Source organism: Cherax quadricarinatus, chromosome 13 (assembly GCF_038502225.1).
Source record: "Cherax quadricarinatus isolate ZL_2023a chromosome 13, ASM3850222v1, whole genome shotgun sequence".
NCBI lineage: Eukaryota > Metazoa > Arthropoda > Malacostraca > Decapoda > Parastacidae > Cherax > Cherax quadricarinatus.
The window spans coordinates 2,335,020-2,348,910 of NC_091304.1; the positions used below are offsets into that span (position 1 = coordinate 2,335,020).

The 13,891-nt window shown below is 43.3% G+C and overlaps 1 protein-coding gene across 1 annotated transcript in view; it reads left to right on the forward strand.

Annotated features, from left to right (window-relative positions):
* Pde6 (phosphodiesterase 6) overlaps positions 1-13,584 on the forward strand; it is a 93,276-nt gene extending 79,692 nt beyond the window's left edge. The window contains exons 21-24 of the mRNA XM_070084386.1: positions 158-314; positions 2,629-2,696; positions 10,979-11,200; positions 11,421-13,584. Coding sequence (XP_069940487.1) covers positions 158-314; positions 2,629-2,696; positions 10,979-11,200; positions 11,421-11,498 — 525 coding nt within the window. The 3' untranslated portion in view covers positions 11,499-13,584. The remainder of the gene's footprint in view (positions 1-157; positions 315-2,628; positions 2,697-10,978; positions 11,201-11,420) is intronic.
* The last annotated feature ends 307 nt before the right edge of the window (positions 13,585-13,891 follow it).

A 13,891-nucleotide genomic window follows, 5' to 3' on the forward strand; every position in this document is an offset into this window, starting at 1 on the left:
AATAATAATAATAATAATAATAATAATAATAATAATAATAATAATAATAATAATAATAATAATAATAATAAAGATATTATTAATGTTAACATTGTATTAGTAAGATTTAGATAATAATTGTAAGTAATGTGATGAGTAAGGGCGAGTATGTTGGCAGGCGCTGTCGGAGTCGTTCCCGTGGGTGAAGCCGCTGCTGGACGGGTGTCGCAGGAACCTGGAGCAGTGGAAGAGGCTGGCTGAGCAGGTGGACATGGGACTCACTTGGATCGATCATGAGTTCATCGAGAAACCGGTTGAGAGGAACAAATTGGAAGGTAGGTAACCGGTTGAGGTTGGTGGGTGTGGGGGAGGGAGGGTGGTAGGGAGATATATAGGGAGGGAAGTGGGTGCTCAGGAATAGACGTCGGGGGAGGGGGGAAGGGGGAATTAGAGGATTATAGAGGGGAGAGTTAGTTTGTTGTTTGGGTTCGGTCATTAGATAGCTCCTGGCTCCCTACCTTTCAAGCTATCTTAACCGACAGTTTATTTGCTCTTCAGTGCTATGGGATTGTCGTTCCCATCCTTGAAACTGCGTGTGTGGCAACTGCCTTCACCGCACACTCATCAAGCTCATTCTGCTTCTTTCTGGGACTGATCTACTTAGATCAGTCTCTCCCTGGCTATCCTCTCGCTATCTAGGATTTTTTAATGTTATAACCATAACTTCCCTGATCCAGTTCAAGCCTCTTAAGTCCGTGACTAGTCTTGTTGTAAATGGTTGGACCTTCTCTGGTGTCTGTAGAGTAGGACTTGCGTAACAGCACAGTAAGACTCTCGTATCCGCACAGTAGGACTCTCGTATCCGCACAGTAGGACTCTCGTATCCGCACAGTAGGACTCTCGTATCCGCACAGTAGGACTCTCGTATCCGCACAGTAGGACTCTCGTATCCACGGGGTTAAGTTCCAAGACCCACCGCAGATACTCAAAACCGCGGATAATAGCGAACCAAATTTATTTTCGTTTACATACTATCCTACGATAGTTTAATTAATATATTACACACAATAAGTCGATAATTAGCACTTCCTCACTGATGGGAAGTAATTCCCTTAGTCTCTGAAGAACTGTTACCATCACTACTCTTGCACTTTGGTGTCATTAAGGATTATTTTCGTGCCAGCGTAAACAGCGGATAACTGAAGCAGCGGTAACCAGATCAGTGAATACGGCGGTCCTAGTGTGTATGATTCATTAGCTGGGGGCTGTATGCTGGGGCTGCATACTCTGTGGTGAGCCTTGAACACGCCATGCAAAATACTTTCAAGGATTCCCTGTCCGAGTCCCTAATTGCCAGTGGCTGAGATGATGCATTTGTCATCATACTTTTATCGAGAATTTTTAGGGTAAAAGCAGTCAAAATATTGCTGTCATGGTTGTACAGTTTATGCGAAGCTCTGGTGATATGTTCAGTGTAATGCTGACTCTCAGAGTCTTCTCTTTCATTGATAATTGCAGGCTACCACCATTATCTCTCTCTCTCTCTCTCTCTCTCTCTCTCTCTCTCCCACTTAAATGCTGTACTCCATCCTAGTCTTCTCTCTCCCATCTCTGGCCTGAGCAACTTCTGGTGACGAAGACATTTGTGCTACAAACTCTGTAGTGTGTCCAGATCTTCCTGGGTGTGTCTGTTTTCTCTTATTCACATAAGAAAAGACCTGTGCTGTACATTAATACCAAAGTTACCTTGGCGTTTTCTTGTGTTACTGTTCAGTCTCTGTGCTTTTCAGATTCCACGGTTTACAGCTGATCAAGGTTCTCTTGGTACATCCCTCTCGCCTGTTATCACTTTCCTCATTATCTGATGATTGTCAGGGAATATCACATCTGTCTGTATTACCACGAGCTGTCTCTGTGATAGTTATGACGTCAGTGTTCTCCTTTCTTGTTCTTTCTTTCTTTCAGGTCTTTCAGCTTGCTGGTGACTGTATTTATGTATAATATTTTGGATTCTTCTGCCCCTCTCACTATCAGCTGTGTAATTCACACCATTTTCAAAGACCAAAGTCTTCTACAATGTTACGGTCTTTCACGGTCTTTCACAAAGTCACAGTCTTTTACAAGGTCAGGATTTTTTACAGCATTATGTTGATATCTCTAGTATGGATCCTAATTCCAATTAAATGTAACTTTCTTTTCTTCAAGGCTCTGGAATTCTTGTAGTAATAGAAGTAGTAGTAGCAGTAGTAGTAGTAGTAGTAGTAGTAGTAGTAGTAGTAGTAGTAGTAGTAGTAGAAGTAGTAGTAATAGTAGTAGTAGTAGTAGTAGTAGTAGAAGTAGTAGTAGTAGTAGTAGTAGTAGTAGTAGTAGTAGTAGTAGTAGTAGTAGTAGTAGTAGTAGTAGTAGTAGTAGTAGTAGTAGTAGTAGTAGTAATAAGAGATGTCATAGCTGCAGAAGCCTCAGAAGTAGTTCTGTATGTAAGTGTGATTTACGAACCTTTGTATACTTTTATAAACATGGATGTAAATGCTGACTTATACACTTAGTAGTGTTTTCAGAACCGAACACTCCCTGATTCATGCACAGACAGCTGCATCTGGCAGTACTGTTTTACTGGTTATCTCTGAGATGACTGTTATTTCTCTACAGTTATCAGCAAGATAACTCTCAACCCCAAGCCACCAGCACCTCCAGGAAACTTTCCCTCACCTCCTAAGGTAAGTAAAAGCTTAGTGCTTACCTTAACTTAGTGGGTAGTGATGTAGCCCTTACCTTAGTGGGCACTAATGTAGCCTTTACCTTTGTGGGCAGTGATGTAGCCCTTACCTTAGTGGGCATTGATGTAGTCCTTACCTTAGTGGGCACTAATGTAGCCTTTACCTTAGTGAGCAGTGATGTAGCCCTTACCTTAGTGGGCAGTGATATAGCCCTTACCTTAGTGGGCAGTGATGTAGCCCTTACCTTAGTGGGCAGTGATGTAGCCCTTACCTTAGTGGGCACTAATGTAGCCTTTACCTTAGTGAGCAGTGATGTAGCCCTTACCTTAGTGGGCAGTGATATAGCTCTTACCTTCGTGGGCAGTGATGTAGCCCTTACCTTAGTGGGCAGTGATGTAGCCCTTACCTTAGTAGGCAGTGATGTAGCCTTGTCGGGAGGGTTCGTGGAGATGTGATGGTTGGAGTTGGATGGTAACACTTATATTAGCAGAGTGTGAGAGGGAGAGGCCCAGCCTGCCCGGTGTTGCCTGTAGACCTAAGCGTGGAGAACTGAGAAAGTTACAGGGATTCTCACGCACACATGCGCATCACGTGATGTCACACATGCTAGTTACTGAGCCTACTGAAAGAGAGCCTAAATATATACATGGATGATACGACTTACAATATACTACACAAGTATAAGTATAGGGAATTCAGTAGCTATACTGACAGCTCGGTCATGTTACGTATGTCGTCTCAACATACAATACTATGCTATAGGCTGAACAGGCAGGTGGTTCTGGGCTGATTCTATACAATAGCAAAGACATAAGTAACTTAGAACTAATGGACGGTATCGTAATGGATGTTAACATAATGGGTGTTAATGTAATGCATTATGAATTATAAATACAAATCATAGTATAATAAAGGATGGAAGTGATCGATCGATCTGTATTCATGCACTCTATGGATTCTGAGGAAGGATAAATATATTTACAAAGGTGAAAGTAATTAACAGCAAAGGCAGATCTGGCACGCACAGATCATTACTGCTAAATTCTCAGAATTTGGAGGGAACGTGAACACAAAAAAAAAAATTCTGAAAAACTGATCAGCTAATAACAAAACACACAGTGGACAACTTCAATCATCTTGAACATCTAATTATACAGAATATGTACATTTAAACACAACTCTGCGAGGGTAAGATTTACATATGCAGAATGGTTATCGTCTTTGGGAGGATCGAATTCCTTTGTAATGGCTAACACATGCCTTGACTGAGGGAGATCTGAACAAGTATCTACAAAAGATACAGCTATATTCACTAGTGACTGTGGAATTACTAACTGGTATACTCTTCTGCTTGGAGTACCCAACTCGGCTGTTCGATACAGTAATTCGGGACTCATTACAAAGTCACTAATGGGTGCTGGTGGCTTCACAGTCAGAATAAGAGCTTCCTGGAGCAGGAATCGATTCACACCAGACCACAAGGGATCGGTTCTTTCTTACTGGAAGAATGAACAAACTCGGTGGAGTGGATGACTCTCCCCGGTGAAAAAAAAAGATAATGATATAACAGGAAATATAAGCAAGGGAGAACGGATCTACTATCTCTCACTGCAAGCACAGGGAAAAAGAAATAAACACGGTCGACAATACTGGTATTCATTCTGAGTTGCACACAGTGACACGAGGAATCAGCTATAAAGAGACTGCTCTATAAACGTTAACAACACATGAAGATTGCTCGAGAAGCAACTTTTTACAATGCACGGATTACTGTCAACGAGGATACTATCACCATCTGGAACACAAGGAACAACAACAACACTCAAGTGAGTACACTAGCCACAGAAACGTCTTTCTGCAATGGCTTGTGACATCAGCAAGAGATGGCATAACTCGTTGCAAGTAAAGTTCTTCTAAAAACGTCCCCTGGGAAGGAACGACTACTTGAACAAGTCGCCATCGCAGGGATAGTAATCTCAGCACCCAGGGTTGTCTGAGGTTCCTCTGAAACCCAAGGTAACTGTACACTATCCTGCGTGCACGATATTGTGGCTGGATTCCAGACAGGAGTGACAGTATGACTAGTGCCTGACCGCTCGGCTATGTTAATAAGTAATTCACGGATCTATAGGAACTTAATCTGAACTTCACATTTCACAGCACTTTAACAAATCTCAGATACAAGCTGTGAGAACAAACACATTGCTCAAGGGCTAGGTATTGTCTTTCAGTCAGTAAGGGAATATTAGGACTGTTGACTGATTCATTTTGACTTTGACTGGCATGATACACTAAGGGAGCAAGCAAAAGTGACTGGGACATCTTAGAGAACTTACTCAAGGACATGAAATCAAGAATAATAGAGAGAATATATGACACAATAAAGCTGAAATGGGAGAAAATGTTTAAATATTCTGCATAAGTAAAGAAAAATGACAAGTCACACTGTAAAGCAAGGAAAACTCACATAAAAAAAAATACTCAACTGGATAAGCAACACTTTGAAAATCAAGAGAAATTGTACTTTACTCAGATCAAATTTACTCAAATTTACTTAAAGTTGAATTAATGGCACAGTGAGTTGTCTTTACTCTCAGTTCAATAAAGAAATTTAACAATAAATGATAAATCACTCAAAAATGATAAAACAGAATCAATAAATCTTGTTCAAAATTAAAAGGGACTGGGAAAGCAATCCTATAAAAAAATAAAGTGGCACACAAAGAATAAAGTATTATGCACAGAACACAAGAAATGTAAAACTGAAATCACAGAATATTGCACTGAAATAAACTGTAGCAATATTGCAATGAACAATTACTAATCAAAATTACTGCACAACACAACACTACATAAAAAATTTACTGAAAGAAAGAATTAATGGCAGCACAAAATTTGCGCAAGAATCATTGCAGAATGAGGCAAGACTGCAATAAAAAAAATTGCACACACAAGAAATGCAGTTTATAAAAACAATAAAAAAAATGATCAAGGAATGAACTGACTGAACACTTTAACTCTTAATTGCAGCTTAAGCAAACACTTACTGAACAAGCAAAAGAATGATTTACTTTAAAAAGAGTGCAAAAATTGCACTAAGAGTGAATTTGTTCAATGAAATATGAAAAATAATAAAGGCAAAAATGCAAAACAAAGAAAGGTTAACACTCACAATAATGCAGGAACAAAACACATCAATATATGCACAATACTATGAGAATTTTCTTGCTATAAGGTCTTGTGTAGACAAAAATTGGAAAATAATTCTCTTGCTTCAACAAAATAATGGAGATAGGACAAATTAGACACTGACTAAATAAAAATAATTAGCACAAAAGAATGTTCAACACACAGTAAAAATAGAAAATGAATTAATACAAAAAACAGCAAGAATACACAAATGCTGAGAGAAAAAAAATAATTGAGACAACACTGAGTTGTGATACAGAATATAAGGTAACAAGTTACTGAAATGCTTCACGGTATAAATTACTAGGCATGGAACACAGTACTGTGAACACAAGATAACTGTCAAGTGTAAACACAAGTTTATACTGCTTATATAGTGCAAACAACAAGGAAAAAATGGAAAACTACTTACTTCAAGTATATAAAAAAGAAGGAACACAACAGACAAAAAAAAATAAGCACGAAAATTAAACATTGAAGAAAGGAAAAAAATATTGCAAGCAGGATATAATGAACACAGTCTAATCAAGAGTCACTGAAAAGAAATGTCACTAAGGAATCACTGAAAAATTGTCTCAACACTCGCAAATGTCTCTATAAAAAAAAGTACTATTTATTATCACTGGAGCGATGTTAGTGAAGAATGAGGGTAGTGGTGGTGGAGAAGGGTGGTTGTTGCTGGCGTGGCTCTCCACTACTCTCAAACACGTTGACGTCTCGAAGAATTTGCTCTTAAATCAATGATAAACGCACCCAGGAGGCTTTTACGTTGGCACATGGGCACGAAGAAACAATCTTGCATCTTGACCCCCTATGTGGTCTGTAAAATAAGGTGCTAGGACCTGTTATAAGGGTAAAAAAAAAAACAGTGGTAGTGGGAAGGTGTGGGTGGTTGAGGCAGCGACACCGCGTGGTGGCTGGGCCTATGGGATAAGCGGCGCAGCCCATGTGCTCTGGGTACACCTGCACTAGGCACGAGAATATTCTAAGTCAGGCTGACTTAAAAACCAACAAAACACCACAACACCACAGGGATGGTACAAGCACTCAGGATGGCTTGAAACTAGAAGCACAAACGATGGTGAGGGTTGGAACTCGCGTGGCTTGCTTGAGTACTGGGTTAGTCACCTGGGTTAGTTGGCTGGCTGGCTTGGCTTAACCCTTCACACAGGCTGGCTTGAGAACTTGTAACGATGAGCACAGCAGGGGTGGAAAGCTGGCTTAGCAGGCAAGACTGGAACTTAAGAGAGGCTGGATGGTGTAGGCTACTTGACTCACCCCTCACCCCGCACAGACTGGCTTGGTGGCTTAGCTTAATTTGCAAACCTGGGTCAACCCCTCGGAAGTAATGCAAATAAGCAGATAAACACTAAGACACAAAGACTGACCAGTAAGCAGGAAGCAAACAGGCTGGTGGACGCTTGCTCGGGTAGCTGGCTGCTAGGCTAGGCCTGCTGGCGACACAAAATGTCCATCAGCTGGTATAAGTCAGTCTCCTTACATTGGCATAAATATAAAATTTACTGCCACACGCTGGCACCATTTGTCGGGAGGGTTCGTGGAGATGTGATGGTTGGAGTTAAACACAAGTCGTTGGATGGTAACATTTATATTAGCAGAGTGTGAGAAGGAGAGGCCCAGCCTGCCCGGTGTTGCCTGTAGACCTAAGTGTGGAGAACTGAGAAAGTTACAGGGATTCTAACGCACACATGTGCATCACATGAAGCCACACATGCTAGTCGCTGAGCCTACTGATACGACTTACAATATACTACACAAGTAAAAGTATAGGGAATTCAGTAGCTATATTGATATCCCTTACCTTAGTAGGCAGTGATGTAGCCCTTACCTTAGTGGGCACTAATGTAGCCTTTACCTAAGTGGGCACTGATGTAGCCCTTACCTTAGTGGGCAGTGATGTAGCTCTTTTCTTGGCTGGCACTGATGTAGCTCTTACCTTACTGGGTACTGATGTAACCCTTACCTTAGTGGGTACTGATGTAGCCCTTACCTTAGTGGGCACTGATGTAGCCCTTACCTTAGTGGGCACTGATGTAGACCTTACCTTAGTAGGCACTGATGTAGCCCTTACCTTAGTGGGCACTGATGTAGCCCTTACCTTCGTGGGGATGTAGCCCTTAACTTAGCAGGCACTGATGTAGCCCTTACCTTAGCGGGAACTGATGTAGCCCTTACCTAGCGGGAACTGATGTAGCCCTTACCTTAGTAGGCACTGATGTAGCCCTTACCTTGATGGGAACTGATGTAGCCCTTACCTTAGTGGGCACTGATGTAGCCCTTACCTTAGCGGGCACTGATGTAACCCTTACATTAGCGGGTACTGGTGTAGCCCTTACCTTAGTGGGCACTGATTTAGCCCTTACATTAGCGGGCACTGATGTAGCCCTTACATTAGCGGGCACTAAAGTAGCCCTTACATTAGTGAGCACTGATGTAGCCCTTACCTTAGCGGGCACTGATGTAACCCTTACATTAGAGGGCACTGATGCAGCCCTTACCTTAGTGGGCACTGATGTAGCCCTTACCTTAGCGGGCACTGATGTAACCCTTACATTAACGGGCACTGATGTAGCCCTCACATTAGCGGGTACTGATGTATCCCTTACATTAGCGGGTACTGATGTAGCCCTTACCTTAGCGGGTACTGATGTAGCCCTTACATTAGCGGGTACTGATGTAGCCCTTACATTAGAGGGCACTGATGTAGCCCTTACATTAGAGGGCACTGATGTAGCCCTTACATTAGCGGGTACTGATGTAGCCCTTACCTTAGCGGGCACTGATGTATCCCTTACATTAGCGGGTACTGATGTAGCCCTTACATTAACGGGCACTGATGTAGCCCTTACCTTAGCGGACACTGATGTATCCCTTACCTTAGCGGGCACTGATGTAGCCCTTACATTAGCGGGTACTGATGTAGCCCTTACATTAGCGGGTACTGATGTATCCCTTACATTAGCGGGCACTGATGTAGCCATTACCTTAGTGGGCACTGATGTAGCCCTTACCTTAGCGGGCACTGATGTAACCCTTACATTAACGGGCACTGATGCAGCCCTCACATTAGCGGGTACTGATGTAGCCCTTACCTTAGCGGGCACTGATGTAACCCTCACATTAACGGGCACTGATGTAACCCTTACATTAGCGGGTACTGATGTAGCCCTTACATTAGCGGGTACTGATGTAGCCCTTACATTAGCGGGTACTGATGTATCCCTTACATTAGCGGGTACTGATGTAGCCCTTACATTAGCGGGTACTGATGTAGCCCTTACATTAGCGGGTACTGATGTAGCCCTTACATTAGCGGGTACTGATGTAGCCCTTACATTAGCGGGTACTGATGTAGCCCTTACATTAGCGGGTACTGATGTAACCCTTACATTAGAGGGCACTGATGTAACCCTTACATTAGAGGGCACTGATGTAGCCCTTACATTAGCGGGTACTGATGTAGCCCTTACATTAGCGGGTACTGATGTAGCCCTTACATTAGAGGGCACTGATGTAGCCCTTACATTAGCGGGTACTGATGTAGCCCTTACATTAGCGGGTACTGATGTAACCCTTACATTAGAGGGCACTGATGTAACCCTTACATTAGCGGGTACTGATGTATCCCTTACATTAGCGGGTACTGATGTATCCCTTACATTAGCGGGTACTGATGTATCCCTTACATTAGCGGGTACTGATGTAGCCCTTACATTAGCGGGTACTGATGTATCCCTTACATTAGCGGGTACTGATGTAGCCCTTACATTAGCGGGTACTGATGTAGCCCTTACATTAGAGGGCACTGATGTAGCCCTTACATTAGCGGGTACTGATAGCGGGTACTGATGTATCCCTTACATTAGCGGGTACTGATGTAGCCCTTACATTAGCGGGTACTGATGTAGCCCTTACATTACTGATGTAGCCCTAACATTAGCGGGTACTGATGTAGCGGGTACTGATGTATCCCTTACATTAGCGGGTACGGGTACTGATGTATCCCTTACATTAGCGGGTACTGATGTAGCCCTTACATTAGAGGGCACTGATGTATCCCTTACATTAGCGGGTACTGATGTAGCCCTTACATTAGCGGGACTGCTGTAGCCCTTACATTAGCGGGTACTGATGTAGCCCTTACATTAGCGGGTACTGATGTAGCCCTTACATTAGAGGGCACTGATGTATCCCTTACATTAGCGGGTACTAATGTATCCCTTACATTAGCGGGTACTGATGTAGCCCTTACATTAGAGGGCACTGATGTATCCCTTACATTAGCGGGTACTGATGTATCCCTTACATTAGCGGGTACTGATGTAGCCCTTACATTAGCGGGTACTGATGTAGCCCTTACATTAGCGGGTACTGATGTAGCCCTTACATTAGCGGGTACTGATGTATCCCTTACATTAACGGGTACTGATGTCACCAACAGATGCTACAGATTATTGATACATGGGATTATTGTCTCTTTATGAGAAGCATTTTAGTAGGAGAGAGACAGGAAGAATCTTAAATAAATATACAAGTAAATATAAAAGGGGATAATTATCACTACTCCTACTATTATTGCTACTACTACTACTAGCGTTATTACTACTACTATTACTACTACTTCTATTATTACTATTGCTACTACTACTATTACTACTGCTACTATTACTACTACTACTATTATTATTACTACTATTATTACTATTATTACTACTACTATTACTACTTCTACTATTATTACTACTACTACTATTATTACTATTACTACTACTACTATTAATACCACTACTAATATTACTATTACTACTACTACTCTTTCTACTACTATTACTACTACTGCTATTAATACTATTACTACTACTACTATTTCTACTACTATTACTACTATTGCTACTACTGTTATTACTATTACTACTATTACTATTACTACTACTACTACGACTGCTGTTTCTACTATTATTATTACTACTACTACTACCACCGCTACTGCTATTACTGCTACTACTACTACTTCCACCATCACCACTTCTACTATTACTACTACCACTACTGCTATTACTACCCGTCTACAGGTGGAGAGTGAACGTGGGCGAGGTCGTCTTGGACTGGGATCGGCGCTGAAGGGCGCCAGAGCTCTGAAGGGAGGTGGCAAGAGGCGCTCAGTTGAGAAGCGTCTCGACAGAGTGATGGATTCCTCGACGGACCAACGTCCCACGCACATATCTCCCAAGGACGAGGCTCCTCTTCCTTCCTCGTCCTCCTTCTCTGCTCCTGTCTCGCGCCAGGAGTCACAGGTAGTTCTGCCGCAGGCGGCACAGGAAGCTTGGCTCACGTGAATTAATTATCCAAAATACATTCGAATCAAACCTACTTTACGTATTCTAACCTAACCTAAAGTAGCTTCACCTAGTCTTTGCTAACCTTAAATCGTATTGGATGTCGATATTCATTGATGATATTTCGTAAATGGCCTTCATAACATGTTTAAACAAGTGTTGATTGTTCCTTTTTCAGGATGAGAACGCCGGGAGAGCGAAGCACCAGGGCAAAGCCAGTAACAAGTTGCGGAGTAGACTCTGTGTCCTCCTGTGACCTGACTCAGGCCAGACCTCCTCTTCCTCCTCCAGCTGGCCTAGCCGCAGCCTGCAGGTGACCTGAGAAACCTGCCCATGCGGTGATGAAGCAAAGATATCCCAGGAGGTGACTTGTGGACCTGGCCACACCTTGGAAGACGATGTGGACCTGGCCACACCTTGGAAGACATTGTGGACCTGGCCATACCTTGGACCTGACTTGTGGTCGCATGATCACTCTGAAACTGGCCTGAGACCCTGGAACTAACAGAAGGGGTACATCAAACACGCCACTCAACTGACCTGTAGACACTAACCACTTCAGCAATTGATCTGTGGCAGTGTAGGGGGCTGTTGAACCAACCTTAAGGGCTTTGGTACTTGCCCTACGGGGATCTAACCAAACCCTAAAACTAATCAAAAAAAAATAAATAAAACACTTGACCAATCTCTTAAAGCGAACCGGAGACACAATGAGGGTAACCTAGCAGTCGTTGCAGCGACGCAGCAGACTTTAAGAACACGACCCACGGGACGACTGAGCTCTCAGACGTGACCTGAAACATTGCTGGCCTCTTCTCCCTTCTTCTAAGACGTGATAGTAGCAATAGAAAGTGATGTAGGAGAGTAAATAGTCTCATCGCGACGAGAGAGGGCGCTAAATGTAGCAACAACAGCAGTCGAATCATTGTATAGGTGTGTATGTGTGTATGTGTTTTTTGTTTCCATTTTTTGTGTTGTTTCGAGTAGCAATACGATTGAATATCCTGCGATGGATTCCCTCAGTGAAGGAAGAGACGGGATGGAGAGGAAGAAGAGAGCGAATCCTTCGGTTCATTATGAAAGTCCGTCCTTAACAAGATTTACTAACCTTAGATGACGGACACTAAACATGGATGGTGGACACTAACCATGGATGGTGGACACTAACCATGGATGGTGGACACTAATCATGGATGGTGGACACTAACCATGGATGGTGGACACTAACCATGGATGGTGGACACTAACCATGGATGGTGGACACTAACCATGGATGGTGGACACTAACCATGGATGGTGGACACTAATCATGGATGGTGGACACTAATCATGGATGGTGGACACTAACCATGGATGGTGGACACTAATCATGGATCGTGGACATTAACCATAGATGATTAACACTAACCATGGATGCTTAACACTAACCATGGATGGTTAACACTAACCATGGATGGTGGACACTAACCACGGATGGTGGACATTAACCATGGATGGTGGACACTAACCATGGATGATTAACACTAACCATGGGTGGTTAGCACTAACCATGGGTGATTAACACTAACCATAGGTGGTTAACACTAACCATGGGTGGTTAACACTAACCATGGGTGGTTAACACTAACCATGGGTGGTTAACACTAACCATGGGTGGTTAACACTAACCATGGGTGGTTAACACTAACCATGGGTGGTTAACACTAACCATGGGTGGTTAACACTAACCATGAATGTTTAACACTAACCATGGGTGGTGGACACTAACCATGGATGGTGGACACTAACCATGGATGGTGGACACTAACCATGGATGGTGGACACTAATCATGGATGGTGGACACTAACCATGGGTGGTGGACACTCACCATGGGTGGTGGACACTAACCATGGGTGGTGGACACTAACCATGGGTGGTGGACACTAACCATGGATGGTGGACACTAACAATGGATGGTGGACACTAACCATGGATGGTGGACACTAACCATGGGTGGTGGACACTAACCATGGATGGTGGACACTAACCATGGGTGGTGGGCACTAACCATGGGTGGTGGGCACTAACCATGGGTGGTGGGCACTAACCATGGGTGGTGGACACTAACCATGGGTGGTGGGCACTAACCATGGGTGGTGGGCACTAACCATGGGTGGTTAACACTAACCATGGATGGTTAACACTAACCATGGGTGGTTAACACTAACCATGGATGGTGGACACTAACCATGGATGGTGGACACTAACCATGGATGGTAGACACTAACCATGAGTGGTGGACACTAACCATGGGTGGTGGACACTAACCATGGATGGTTAACTCTAACCATGGATGGTTAACACTAACCATGGGTGGTGGACACTAACCATGGGTGGTGGACACTAACCATGGATGGTGGACACTAACCATGGATGGTTAACACTAACCATGGGTGGTGGACACTAACCATGGGTGGTGGACACTAACCATGGATGGTGGACACTAACCATGGATGGTGGACACTAACCATGGGTGGTGGACACTAACCATGGGTGGTGGACACTAACCATGGATGGTGGACACTAACCATGGATGGTTAACACTAACCATGGGTGGTGGACACTAACCATGGGTGGTGGACACTAACCATGGATGGTGGACACTAACC